Source organism: Mesitornis unicolor, unplaced genomic scaffold (assembly GCF_000695765.1).
Source record: "Mesitornis unicolor isolate BGI_N332 unplaced genomic scaffold, ASM69576v1 scaffold20687, whole genome shotgun sequence".
In the NCBI taxonomy this organism is placed as follows: domain Eukaryota; kingdom Metazoa; phylum Chordata; class Aves; order Mesitornithiformes; family Mesitornithidae; genus Mesitornis; species Mesitornis unicolor.
Window position 1 is genome coordinate 33,329 of NW_010197309.1, and position 14,148 is coordinate 47,476.

Sequence of the window (14,148 nt, forward strand, 5' to 3'; positions counted from 1 at the left end):
CCACTGAACAGTGCTGAGCCATCCTCCTTCACATCCTGCACGACCAGCTGCAGCTCCTTCCCAGGCACCAATTCACAAAGGCCTCGGGCCATGCTGGACTCCTCTAAATAAAAGGAAGAAAAAGTGATAAAATCGGTTTTATTTGTGCTGTTTCTTTGCAAAACAAAGAGAGTTTTCACATTTGCTCAACAAAGCATGAACAAGAATTTATATCCATCATCATAAGAGAAAACAGTTTGGGCTCCTGAAACTGCAGGAGTACAAAGAAGTCAATTCTAAGATTTCATAGAAACATTAAGGTTGTAAAAGACCTCTAAGATCATCAAGTCCAACCATCAACCCAATACTGCCATGCCCAATAAGCCATGTCCTGAAGTGTCACATCTACATGTTTTTTGAAAACGTCCAGGGACGGTGGCTCCACCACCTCCCCGGGCAGCCTGTTCCAATGCTTGACCACTCTTTCAGTAAAGAATTTTTTCCTAATATCCAGTCTAAACCTCTCCTAGTGCAACTTGAAACCATTTCCTCTTGTCCTATCACTCATTACTTGGGAGAAGAGACCAACACCCACCTCTCTACAATCTTCTTTCAGGGAGCTGTAGAGTGATAAGGTCTCTCCTCTGTCTCCTTTTCTCCAGTCTAAACATCCCCAGTTCCCTCAGCCGCTCCTCATAAGGCTTGTTCACCAGATCCTTCACCAGCTTCATTGCCCTTCTCAGGACAAGCTCCAGCAAAAAAATGTCCTTCTTATAGTGAGGGACCCAAAACTGAACACAGGATTTGAGGTGCAGCCTCACCAGTGCTAAGTACAGGGGCACGATCACTTCCCTACTCCTGCTGGCCACTATGTTTCTGATAAAGGCCAGGATGCTGTTGGCCTTCTTGGCCACACCTGGGTACACTGCTGGATCACGTTCAGTCGGCTGTCAACCAGCACCCCCAGATCCTTTTCTGCCTGGCAACTCTCCAGCCACTCTTCCCCAAGCCTGTAGTGCTGCATGAGGTTGTTGTGACCCAAGTGCAAGACCCAGCACTTGGCCTTGTGAAACCCCATACAATTGACCTCAGCCCATTGATGCAGCCTATCCAGGTCTTTCTGCAAAGCCTTCCTACCCTCGAGCGTATGAACACTCCCGTGTGACTTGGTGTCACCAGCAAAACTTACTGAGAGTGCACTCAATCCTTTCATCCAGATCATCGATAAAGATACTAAACAAGAGTGGTCCCAGAACTGAGCCCTGTGGAACTTGAATCAAAGTAGAAACACTTCCTCGAAATTAAGGATCTGGTAACTCTGGAGAGAACATTTTCCGATCTTATATAAACAGTCACACAGCACTGCATGTAGAAAAAGGTGAAAGCAAAATACTGAAAACACAGAATTCTTCAGAAAGCACCAGGGGAATAAAGTTCATGGCTTTACTGTCTGACAGCTAACTTGCCCAGTCTTTCTAATGTCACAGCAAGTGACACTGATGCACCGACTCAGGCCACTTCCGGTTGTCTACTGCCCTTCCATCCCTTTTGGGTATAGAGAAGAATTGACATGACATTCGTCCTGATTCTTACATGTCTGTCACCTGGATATCCAAGCACTAGTGCTGTTTTTCCCAAGCTAAGTAATTAAGAGGGTGAGTCTTAAGTGCCTGTTTCTAATACATGAGTTTGCACCCAATGAGAGCCTCCCATATTGCTTATCGCTATTCTCAGGACACTCAGGTTTTGGCACCGGGCAGCCTGTTTTGCTCTAGTGGCAATTCACTCAGTGTTTTGTGACAATTCACTCAGGCACATAGAAATAAATTATTTCTGGACTTCCATAAGTCATTCTTCCACCAAAAAAAAAAAGGAACAAACCCTGAACTCAGAAACCAACAGACAAACCATATGCCTAGACCTTGGTTGGCACACTAGATAGGTTTCACAGGTTGGCCCAATATCCCTTGTATCTGTAAGCTCTTTAGAGCTTAACATCTGTTAATTGACCAGAGAAATCAGATCTGCAGACTAAAGCTCTTAAATTAGAAGAGCACAGAGTACTGAAAATCAACCATTGCCAGATTCAGAATAAACAGAGACTTTTCTTCATGTAACACATAATTAAACAGTGAAACTACTACCACGTGCCTCAGTCAATTAACTTTTTAGATTGGTTCATAAAGCAGTTACAAATACTCATGCCAAAAAAATGTCTACAAGGCTGGAGAAAGGCTTTGGTTCACAGAGGATCCAATCTCACCCTGGCCCTCCTTGTGTTCACCATCACAAGCCCTTTAAGAAGCCCATTCTTTACCATCATTGTATCTCCCTTCCTCTTTTGATATATTGACCTCACAGTTTGTCTATTTATTTCCTTATTTTTAATTCTCTGAGCTTCAACCTGAAATCAACATAAGAAGCCCAGCAGACTTCAAGGGAGAGAGAAGTTTCTTTGCCTTGTTTCAGCTGTAGTTCCAAAAAGCCTTGTTGTCAATGGCAGACACTGCACACACATCCTTCTTCTAATAAGCTCCTCTTGGAAGCAAAGTCTTTGCTTGAACTGAGCTGTCTTTCACTTAAAAGAAAATATTTCTCCCTTTTAGATCCTCTGGAGCCCTTTTTTGTGATATGATTCCCTTTACTAGAAATATGTGCAATGTTTTACCTCTTTTTCTCAACAAGTTCCTGATTTCTTCCATCTCCTTGAAATACTGATTCAGTAGGGCAAAGCTCTCTGTGGCAGAATCGCCTGAGCTGCACTCTGACACCTTCAGATTAAGGAGCACACGCTGCTTCTCCTCATCAATGCTCATCACCTTTGCGATCACAGTCTGCCCCACCACAAAGTGGTCCTTGGTGTCTGTCACAAATTTGTCACTCATGCTCTGTGCAAAGGAAACAAAGGGGTAAGGGTTACTGAGCACAGCCGCTAACTATCAGCCACCTGCAGTGCTGTTCAGAAGAAGGGTTTGAATTAAGACTTCATGAAAATGCATACGAGAAATTAACAAAGACTAATGAAAAGCCATCAATTAAAATAAATTATTTGTCACATGAAATCCTTGTTTGAAGCTTAAGTTCATTTGAATTAAGTTATTTGTTTCATTTTGGAAGTGAATTAAAACACAGACCTAAAAGCAGCTTTTGCCCTACTAGAGGAAGCTGTGCAAATGCAGAATCCACAGCCCTACTGTTCCTTCCTTGTTACTGCTTCTTTGCTAAAAGCCATGTTTCAAGCATGCCTGGTAACAGACATGCTGTTTACTGAAGTGAATGCATTGCTTACCACTTTGGGCGCCAGTCCTGTCACACCGAAAGGGAACTCCACAAACACTCCAAAGGGCATCACGTTCCTCACATAACCAGTCAACAGCATCCCAAGCTGGATTTCAGAGAAATTTCTCACAACTTGCTCCTTTTGTACAGCTGAAATCACTGCAGACTTTCTGCTCAGTATCTGAACAACCAGTTAAGAAAAACGGGAAAAGATTAATGAAAGGAGCCCAATGCCAAGCAAATCTCTTGTCACTGCTAATCATTGGGCTGGAGCACTTTTTGCAGGTTAGACAGTAAAGCAGCTTAAAATTGCACAATTCCTATTATCATCTTGATCTCTCTACACTAAAATTTAGCAAGCAATGTCTAAGCCACTCAGCATTAAAGACGCATGCTTCACACCAGCAGAAATTTCAAATTCCCAATATTTCAGTTCTGACTTTCCATATAAAAACAGCAAAATTTTTGCTAAAGTTGTGATATGATTAACAGCCCAGAAGCTGGTTGGGAATCTCAAATGACAACCAAGTCCTGGTTCTGATGGGATTCTAGCAGCAGCCAAGCTTCACTTTTAACACACTCTTTGAAGCATCACTAGTTTGACAGACACTTGCACTTCATGACATGAACTAGTGTATCTTCTGTCTGTTGCAGATACTCTGGATTCCTGACAAATATCTCATCCCCACCCCCCACTCTTTGTTTGACTGGTGGAGGAGGTGCAAAGGATACAATACGGTCTCCCTTGTCACTTAGGCACATGACTCTGGGCAGGACATCTCCTTCTTGAAGACAATGCCACAGGAGCTTGCAGTTAGTAACAAAGTCAGAGAGGTGCACTGTGGGAATAAAGGCTAACACATTGCCTTCATCTTCTAAGATAGAAACCTCTAGTCCGTTATCTTTCTTCTTCAAGACTTTCACATCAATCATCTGAAAAGAGAACAAATATAGTGATATAAAATTCCAAGTGTCTTTGAAGTCATCCCTTTTGATGTACAATGTACCAAATGCTGTGCTGCAGGCCTCTGACATAGCCTCCCAGCTGCATATGAGAAAATGTCACATCAACATGGCTTAGCCTAAAAAGCATACTAACACTGATAGTAAAATAAAAAGTAATTTTCAGTTACCAGAAAAATCAAGAGCTAGAAACATTCTCTTGGTTGTGACTTTTTATTTGAAGGGTGAAGGGAATAATTTAAACAAGATTAGAACTGTTCTGTTCTTGTATTAGCAATATCTGCAGTGTTGGAAACTGTTCATTCCAAAGCCAACAGGGAAGCCTTTCAAAACATTTATCCAAAGTTGTTTTTTTCCAGGTAGGAAAAGCAGCTGCTTTTGGAGTGAGAACATCAGCATCATACAGAAGAAAAAGGACTGCACATAGGAGTAGGAGCACTAATTGGTACCTCTAGAAGGACTCTCCTGAGACTCCTTTATTCTGACCTCTGACAACAGAGATCCTGGTTTTGATCCAGGAAGCCAATCACACAGTAAGAAACGCACACTTAATGCTAGCTCCTGACCACCAACAGCTTTTCTTGAATCAAAGTTGTTCAAAGTGATACCAAATTGTTTGGAAAACAAGTAGAAAAAAGCAAAAAAGAGAGCAGTCATTGAATTCAATACCTCTCCTATTTGATACTTCACTTCTTGTTTCTTCTTTGGACTACATTCCTCCTTGTCCCCTGGGGCAGGCTTGCTTGATAACCTGAAGGACAACAAGAGTCTTTCCTGCTGGGGCTCACATTTTAAGACCATTACTCTAACAACCTGCAGCAGAAAAAATGATAAAACAAAAGTTTAACTCAGCTGCCCCTCCCCTCACTATGCAACCACCTACAAATTGAGACAGGGTAAAGCATACACAGCACATTTTTCTCGCACACCTAAGGACAGCAGGCCAGTGACTATAACTTCACAGGTTCAACCAGAGACAAATGTCCTTCTGATCACACAGATGGAAAATGGAAGTCCATAATCATTACATGACTTGCTAAAAGTATGTGGCAGGTCTGTAGCAGAGTTGAAAATAAAACCAACATCTCCAGATTTGCAGTCAGAAATCTTGACAAGAAAATTACCTCTTTCCTCAGCCAGCCAAAACCCAGCAAAAAATAGGACTAAAGATAAACAAAAGCACCATAAAAATAAAGAAGAGGGCTGAGATCTCTGTACACTTGCCCACAGCAAAGACCAGAACTTGGTGAACAGCATGGTTCCCAGAGTTTGAGGTGTGCAGGATTTGAAACAAACAGGAAAACCAGAATAATACAGAGGCAGAAAACCTTATTCCTTTCGGTCTTTAGGTAAGAGTTTTAACTTCCTTAGAAGAAACTGCAGCCTAGAACCCCAAACTTCCACTAAAACCTTAGTAATCCAACCAAATGTCATTTCTATACCACATACCACAATGCCTTCTGCACACCAGAACAAAGAGAGCCCAGAAATAAAGACAGTTCTGTAAAGAGCTGCCCCTTTCACTACCTAATCTGCTTAAATGCAGCACAAGCATATCTTAAATTGAAAGGCAATGAACATCTCTTGGTGTAGCTGGTTCCTCCAGGAGAAAACCCATGCTGGGGCCAACTCAACTGCAGATTTCTCTTTTGCATTCAAATACAAGGCATGGCATAAGTATATTAATTACCTGGCCTTCATGGAAGGCTTTATCTGGACAAGATACGGGTTCTGAGCTCAGCTCATTCTTGGGTACCAGACCTTTGACATCATTGTAGAACTTCACAATGCAGCCAAACTCCCTCGCACACACCACGAAGCCATGTGTGATCAGACCTGGTTTTGCATCTTCATAATTGAAGAGAACTGGAAGCTTTGATTGGATAAGGCTTTTCTTTAGAGTAAGGATCAGCTTCTTTCCTGCAGGGTTGCACTCTAGCACCTACAAGAATGGAGTACAAGAAGGTTCAAAAAGCAAGTCTGCCATTGTCTGACCAATCCAGCTGCTAAATACTCAGAAGAAAAAAGTGCAAAGTAGTTGAAGACCCTGTCTGGCAGCTCTCACCCGACACCTGACTTCATCTCCTATGCTGTACTTCTTCTCAGGCTGCTTCAGGATCACATCAGCAAGATGCATGGACGGTACCAGCCCTCTAATCCCATCAGTCACTTTCACTTGCATCCCAATGGGTTTCAATGCAAACACTTTGCCCTAGAACACAAAACAGGGAAAAGGATCAGTAAATTCAGTATGAAAAGCAGACCACAGGTAGGAAACAGCCATTGCATCAGCTATTATCACCAAATCTAAATACCCTTCAAAAAAAAAAATCTTAGTCCAACTCACACTCCACCCAATCAATCAGACCCATTAACTTTTATACATTACATAATGTACTCTTCTCCTTAAGCACACGCTACTTCTGCAAAATACCAACTGACTCTCACAAACTAGAAACGTTTCCAGAAACATATCCAATACAGTCATGGCTCTGACATAAGAATGATCATAATGGAGTAACTTTCTGCTCATCAGGTGATTGCAATGGCCCATACATAAACTTTTACTTTGAATGCAAGGCAAGTTTTAGTTTATTTCACTCAAATCTGTCTAAAACTGTATTTATGGCCACAAATAAATGTCTGACTGTGGTAAAAAATGTATTGCCTTGGCAGTATCATGAATGAAAACCTGGACAAAATAGGGAAAGAAAAGCATCGGATTCCATTAATCGAGGTTTTTCTCCTCACTGTCATCTAACTAGTCTGGATCAGAAGTTGAATAGAAATACTAGGCAGAGGGAATGTACATTAGCTAGGTCATTGTTCTAAGCATAATGGCCACACAGCACTGTGTTAGTCCTTCATAAGCTCACCTGCACCACATCCCCTGTGTGGATATCTTGGTATTGCAGAAACCGCGCTTCAATAATCTGACTAGGAAAGAGACACAGCAAGAGAAGAGCAAATCAGTCAACTTGAAGGAAACTCAGGATCTTTGCTTTGTCCCAAATATCCATTATCCTACACCCCCTCCCCAGTGTTCTACAACTCCAGAGCTCAGTGTTTTACTCCAACTGACCCAGTTCCCAGAACAGCTCTCCAGACAAAGCTCAGGGAGCTTCATCAGGCTCCATTACAGGTGACAGCCACACAGTCATGGCCACCAGCCATGGCTCCATGAAAGGGGAACTTATCATCTGCATTGCTTAAAGCTACATAGATGGAAATACTAAGAGGGAGAAGCAAAATGGGCTGGGACCTGTAAGAACAAAGTTCAGCTTCCTCTTCAGCAACAGTCTTCTGACATGATCTCGGCAGAATTAATTTAGCCTCTCTGTGCCTCAGCCCACCAACTACATTGATGGTGTCCCAGCTCCCTGTGGTATGGGGAGGATATGCGTGGTGCCAAGACAACCTGACATGAGATATAAGCCAAAAATCCCAAATGGCAAATTCCAGTTCAGAAAACCAATGTGGTTTTAATTTTCAATTCACAACCAAACCCTTCCAAATCTTAAACCAATTTTCTGGAAGTCTATGGAACTTACTACTTCAGAGATACAACAGACATCTCATCCATCAGGCTGTAGTCAATGATCCGACATTTGTGCTTGCATCCTGCCTTAAATGCCCCAGGTTTAAAGGATTTTCTGGTTTTTGAAAGATGTTTCAACTACAAAAAAACAAATTACAATTTAGTGTTTGGAAAACAGAAGCACTTCAGACCCTAGGTTGAAGTGGCAGCATCTGATCAAATCATTCCTCTAATATACTCGCTCTATGCAGCAGGTTTCATCAGTTCTTCCTCAACAACCTTCCTACATTCCAACCTGAACAAGGAGAAGTATGATTTGGCAAACACCTTCCACATCATCTTAGTTTTTTTGTATTTGCCTCACAAAAAACATAAAGGTAGAAAATAAAACTTCCTCCTAGGCTTCTTCCCCAGGAGACAAAGATGGCTACAGCGACTTCCCTCACCACCATGGTACTTACCCGTGCAAATGCAAGAGTGCCATCATCAAGCTCGAACACGGCACCAAACTGCTTGTAGAAAGCTTTCACTGTTGACTCTTCCACCACCACCCCCATGCGAGCATTGGAGAGCTGGTTTGGAGATCCGCCAGGCCGGAGGAAGGCCTGCCGCAGAGTGAGCCGCACCACCTTGGAGGTGGGGTGGATAGAGAGGATGCAAGCTTTCACCTAGGAGAAGGTAATGTATTTATTAAAATCAAGTTTGTAACAAAAGAAGAGAAAAGCACATTTTTAGACATTATGCTTGGTACCTGAACTCTTTGTCCACGTATATTATTTCCCAATATTGCTACTAAGACACCACTTCAGTTCTAACAGCTTCACAGACAAGGGCTTTTTGCTTCTGTCTGTTGTTTATAGGCTAGTCTGATACATGACCACACATGAAATTTTCTATCATCTGTAAGTCTCTTGTGCTTCCCAAGTAAGTCTTTCATTACCATGGCTTTGCTCTTTACAACTCTAAAGGAGTCATGATAGTAATTCAAATAAAAGATGAGAAAGACAGCTATCATCAGTAAGCTTTCAGAGATTATTCCATTGAAATGCTGGAGAAAATAAGAGATACTGCAAGCAACACACCAATTCCACCCATCCTTCACCCTCCTTACCACTTGATCTGGAGAATAGTTTATGGATTTCTCCAAGTCCATGTGCATGAAATCCACAATGCCAGTGAAGGAAGACAGAAAGCTCACTTTGATCCCGAGTGGGGCCACCTAGACAGGGGAAGAAAAAGATGCAGAAAAAAAAATTACACACAGTTTTCACGCAGCTCAGAAAGAGCAAGCAATTGACACATGTCATAAAAGGGCACTCTCAGTGCTAATCAACAAGCACATCACAATAGACAGGAAAATCACTAACAATTCTGCTTTCTACGTTGTTTTGCAAAAATGATTATTTAGTTTTTCAATAATGCTGTGTTTACTCTGAAGACTATTGCTAACCTGTGGAATACTTTTTCTAGGCAAAGGTCAGAGAAGCACAAAATGGATATTGTTCTGCTTCAAGCCTCATCACCAACTCCAGGAGAAAGCTTTTATACCCATGGCATCACAACCAGGACAGAGAGCAGACCTTAGGTGAATGAGGTGGAGGCAGTGTCTAGCAAACAACAGTGTTTGCTACTGTAAAGTAATCGAGCCCAAGCACCATGTCTTCCAGGGCATAACCTTCCATCTCTACTTCAGCAAGATTCCAAAAGAACAAACCCAACCAGAAAAACCCAAAAACAACCAAAAAAACCCCTATCAAAACCAGTGCTTACCTTCTGCACTCGAGCTTTCACCACCAGCCCTGGCAATAAATTAGAGAGCGTCCAGTTTTGTCGCTCTGTTGCAAGAGATGCAGCAACCTCTGATCGATCAATGGACAAACGGACCACTCTTCCCTCATTCTTGACTTCAACAATGATACAGTTCAGGTTCTGGCCTATTTTCAAGTCAGAACCTACAAAGACAAGACACAGCATAAAACCTCCACCAGGAACATTCGGGGATTCCCTTCCACTTTTCCCAAAGCTTTTTCAAAGTCCCCTCTATTTTAAGAAGTTAGAGCTCCTCTCAGACTAAGTGAAGTCTACTGCCAGCAGGGACGGATGGGCTTGGAACAGTAATGCAGTCTGTCAGAAAACAAGCTGAAACCAAAGGGGGCTTGTTGCAGACCAACCACAAAACTGCTGTTTTCAGCAATTAGCAAAGATTCCACCTTGACCCAATCTCATTGAGGTGCACTAACACTACAGACATAACAATCTTTAATCCACGTCATTCTCCACCTCCACTTGCAACCCAGCAACTCCTCCTGCACTACTACTTACCTTTATTGACTGCTTTGATGTAATTCTGGGCTTTCTGACAGGGCAGAAAAGCATGAGTCCCATTGACTCCAGTATCAATGAGGTAGCCATGGTCTTCCACGCTAGACACTGCACCAGAGAGCAGCTGTTGTGAGGGAAACACTGAAATTCAGTAACGTGATGACACAGCTGGGTCTTCAAAGAATGCACATCTGGTAAGAGATTTCCCATTCACATACACCCTTGTTTCACAGGGACAGAGAGCTGAGTTTTTCAGAGGAGCAGGAAGAACACTACTTTCTTTCTCATTACAGAGCTCGTAGGGCAGTGGAGTCTCAACTCCCCCCTTATCCAACTATGCACATATGGAGTTCACAAATCAGTCGGGAAAAAAATTTGTGATTCGCAAAAATAGCAGGTGCTCTAATTCCAGGCACTGCCTGCAACCATACAGGAAACATGAAACCCAAACAACTAAGCACCTCTGCAAAGCAGGTTAAATATTATTCTCTGTGTAAATAACAGAGAAATGTACTCATAAATGTGTCATTAAATAACCTGTCCATATTGACACAGAATCAGGTGAATTAATTTCATGAGTAACAGCCTAGAATCAAGATCAAATACTGCCCTCTCCTCCCAGGTCTCTTCCATGGAGGGAGCAGCTGCACCTTCTACTCTGATCCCATGCAAGGACACACTGAAATGTTCCCCCACACACTGCAAGAAGCACCTCCAAAGCCTAGAGGCTGTGACAGACCCAGAACACGTACCATGCCCAATGTTAGCGCTGAAGCACTCAGACCCTTATTGACCATCTTGGGGTCGATCGATAATTTGACACTCCGACGTCCATCAGCATTTTTCTCAACACTGGTAACAATGCACCGGACCAGTGTCCCTGGAGAATACATGTCCGGCAGCGAATTCAAGTCCTGGCCAGCAAGGTGATTAAGTGAGAAACACACAAATTTTACAATATTAAAGAACACAAGGCCGGAATTTGTTACTGAGGTAGCTTTTGAAATCAAAAGTTCAGAGGAAAGTCCTGTTTCTCTGTCAACACTACAGCAAAGGGCAGGAAATAGCACAAACACCAGGATCTCAGTATAGAGGCAGGGATCATACCACATGATGTCAGCAAGTCTGGCAGGCTTTGCTTGAAAAGGAATACTGTGTGGGACAGAGTCAGAGGCAGTCATACGTACAGAGCCAACAGTGACTCGAACCTCGGCACACTCTTTAGCAGGAGAAAAACACCACCACCAAAAGGCTAGTGTACCTGGCAGATCTCACATTACACAAAAACTTGGGAAAAGTTATAGAGCGCCAACACGAGAGAGACAGGATAACACATCGCTCCATCCTCATTTTTTCTAACATTCAGCATTATCAGGAAATTGCAAAGCGTGCCTGGAAAAGCCAGTTCCAAACCAAGGTCAGCCTACGTTAGCACTACGCAGCAGCAAGTTGCACACGGCAACGCAGTGAAATTGCAAGGACCGTGCTACTCCCCACACTCCTGAGAAACACTTGCACCCTCACATAATTTCCCAAACACTTCTCTAACCTCTTCCCACCACTGCCTACAGCCAGGGATCAGTATTTAGCTTCCACAGCAGATAGGCAGCACAAATCTCTTCATGTTCAACAGGCTGCCTATGAAGTTCAAGGACTATTTAGCCAAGGCACTGCAGGCGATCAAATTCAAGTCAGCTGCGAGACACCAGAAACCAGGATCCTAAGCAAGACCTCAGGGGTGGTTCTGAGGTATTATTAATACCTCCTAGCTCCCAAGCACAAATCATAGCCCCAGACCAAGTTCTCACCTCCAAGAGTTCTCCTTGGGCCACCTGCTTGCTCAGCAATTTGCTGTAGGCATCGCTGATCTGCGTGACTGGCACAAATCCTGAAAGTCCATTAGGCAAGCTGATGACGAGCTCGTAGTCACTGACCTCTTTTATACAACCAAGGAGCAGCATCCCCTCACAGAGCCCCTGGGAAAGCAGGAAAAGTAGTATATGGTGGATATCTTGGCAAATCAGCAATAATAGGGTGGTGAACACACTTTTGTCCCAAATCGCTGATGTATTTTACAGGTTTGGTGAAGAAGACGCCATTTTTACATAACCCAGAAGAGAGATGCACACAAAATCAAACATTAATCCACAAACCTCAACTGTGAGTGGTTCAATATTCACAACAGTGTCTTTAGTAGTGACTGTTCTGTCTGCCTTGAACTTTTTCTGCTTTCCCTGATCCCTTTGGCTTCTTTTTCTCTTCTGGGATTGTTCTTCATGGTGAACCTAAAACAGATTATGAGCAGAGAGGAAAGAAATAAAAGTGGATAAAGAGATGAACTTTGCACTAAGGCAGAACTCTGCCACCAAGACTAAAATGAGAAGAAAACACTGGGATTGGAGGGAAAAAAGAGAACAATTTTAGTACCTGCTATATGTCTACATGCAAGTTTTCTGCAACATCTCCTTTTGGGGTGAGGCTGATCATTTCTAAAACTGTGAATCTTGGGAGCGAAAAAAAGTAGCACAACTGATCTGCACAACACTCTACTAACAGAAAGATCAAACTTAATCTACATCCACTAACACCAGCTTCACCACACAAGCACCTCAGGACAAGATGCTTGTGGAAAGTTCAAAGGCTAAAGCCTGAGCAATAACTTTGATTGAGCTTTTTCTGTCACCACATTCAACGTGCATTAGACATCGGGCACCTTTAAGACATCAGAAGAAAGGCAGATGTCAGCAGTTATCTTTTTCTGGAAGTCCCTTCTATAGTTTACTATAGAAGCAAGGGATGGGAAGGATTGCAGGTCACATTCTGACAGTGGAAGAGCTCTGAGAAGAGTTAATCAAGAAACACAAACAACATACATCAAACAAATTGTCCCGCTCTAACTTGGAGTTGGCTGTTTTTCCCTCTGTGGGTTTTTTCTGGATACCGCCTCGAGGAAAGTTTTCTTCTATGGATGCCATGCTTGCACTTCTGCAGAAAAAATGACAAAACAGAGAGTAAATGTGCAGTTGCTACACTTGTTCCTCACAAACACTGCAGAGACATAAGAGTGAATTATCCTCAAACGTGGCTACTTTACAGGTGACAAAACTGAAAGTCCTGTCCAAATGTACTTAACATTTGAATACACTGAAGTGTTGCAATGTTCCACCTAAATATGTGCAACCCTAACACTTTTTACTATTGTCCAATTCTACTAAAGTATTCATTTTTACAGCACTTAGATGCACCACATATATATTAATGAAACAGCTTTACCCTTAAGTTTCCTAACAGATCTTTATTACATTCAATGAACAAGCTGAAATTACCAGCTTCAGTCATCAAGGAGAAAGCTCCAAGCGAAACGCAAAATAAGCTTGATCTGCATCTTTACATTTTGGATACCATCCTTAAAGGATCATGTAACATGAGACATCTTTGTGTGAGATGAGTACGTCTCTCTACATATATTTAATAGATATTCTTAGCCTTACTACATTTCAATCAGTAAACATCACCTTATAAACAAGGTCACGATTCACACTCTTTATTACTCTAGTCAACAGCACTTCTACAGAAATCAGCACTGAAATTCTACGTCTTCAAATTTAAAGTTGGCTGTTTGGGATATGAAACTCACTTAAACATGAAAGAGCATAATAAAATTAAAGTTCATGAAGGCACGCTCCATCACAGGGCTCGCCGAGCAGCACAGACACCTCCCGCGGCCGGGAAACAAGCGCCTGCACCGGCCACGCCGCGCAGCTGGAGCAGACAAGGCTGGAGCTCTGCTCGCACGGGCCTTACCTCCCTCAGCCGACGCCGCTCTGGCCCCCGCAGTCCCTCGCTCGCTGCCGCCGGGCCCCGGGCCGCTGCCGGAGGGAAGCCCAGAAAGGAGGAGCGGGATCGGGACCGCACGCGGAGAGCACAGCAACCTCACCGGAAGCGATGCGCGGGGCAAGGGGGAAAGGGCAAGCGGAAACCGCTCTGTGCCGGTCAACCTCGCAGAAGGAAGGAGGCGAACAGACCTCGCCTGCTCGGGAGATGCAGCCAATCAGCGCGGCTCGTGG

General features: G+C 43.2%; 1 protein-coding gene across 1 annotated transcript in view; it reads right to left on the minus strand.

The window, feature by feature from the left end:
- The window catches only part of PDCD11 (programmed cell death 11), a 26,422-nt gene extending 13,366 nt beyond the window's left edge, over positions 1 to 13,056 (minus strand). The window contains 17 exon segments of the mRNA XM_010188772.1: positions 1 to 103; positions 2,648 to 2,867; positions 3,269 to 3,439; positions 3,991 to 4,191; positions 4,891 to 5,034; positions 5,912 to 6,163; positions 6,287 to 6,433; positions 7,098 to 7,158; positions 7,773 to 7,897; positions 8,221 to 8,427; positions 8,871 to 8,978; positions 9,530 to 9,711; positions 10,082 to 10,205; positions 10,834 to 10,995; positions 11,890 to 12,057; positions 12,235 to 12,366; positions 12,955 to 13,056. The exon segment at positions 1 to 103 is cut by the window's left edge and continues 21 nt beyond it. Coding sequence (XP_010187074.1) covers positions 1 to 103; positions 2,648 to 2,867; positions 3,269 to 3,439; positions 3,991 to 4,191; positions 4,891 to 5,034; positions 5,912 to 6,163; positions 6,287 to 6,433; positions 7,098 to 7,158; positions 7,773 to 7,897; positions 8,221 to 8,427; positions 8,871 to 8,978; positions 9,530 to 9,711; positions 10,082 to 10,205; positions 10,834 to 10,995; positions 11,890 to 12,057; positions 12,235 to 12,366; positions 12,955 to 13,056 — 2,609 coding nt within the window.
- Between the last annotated feature and the right edge of the window lie 1,092 nt (positions 13,057 to 14,148).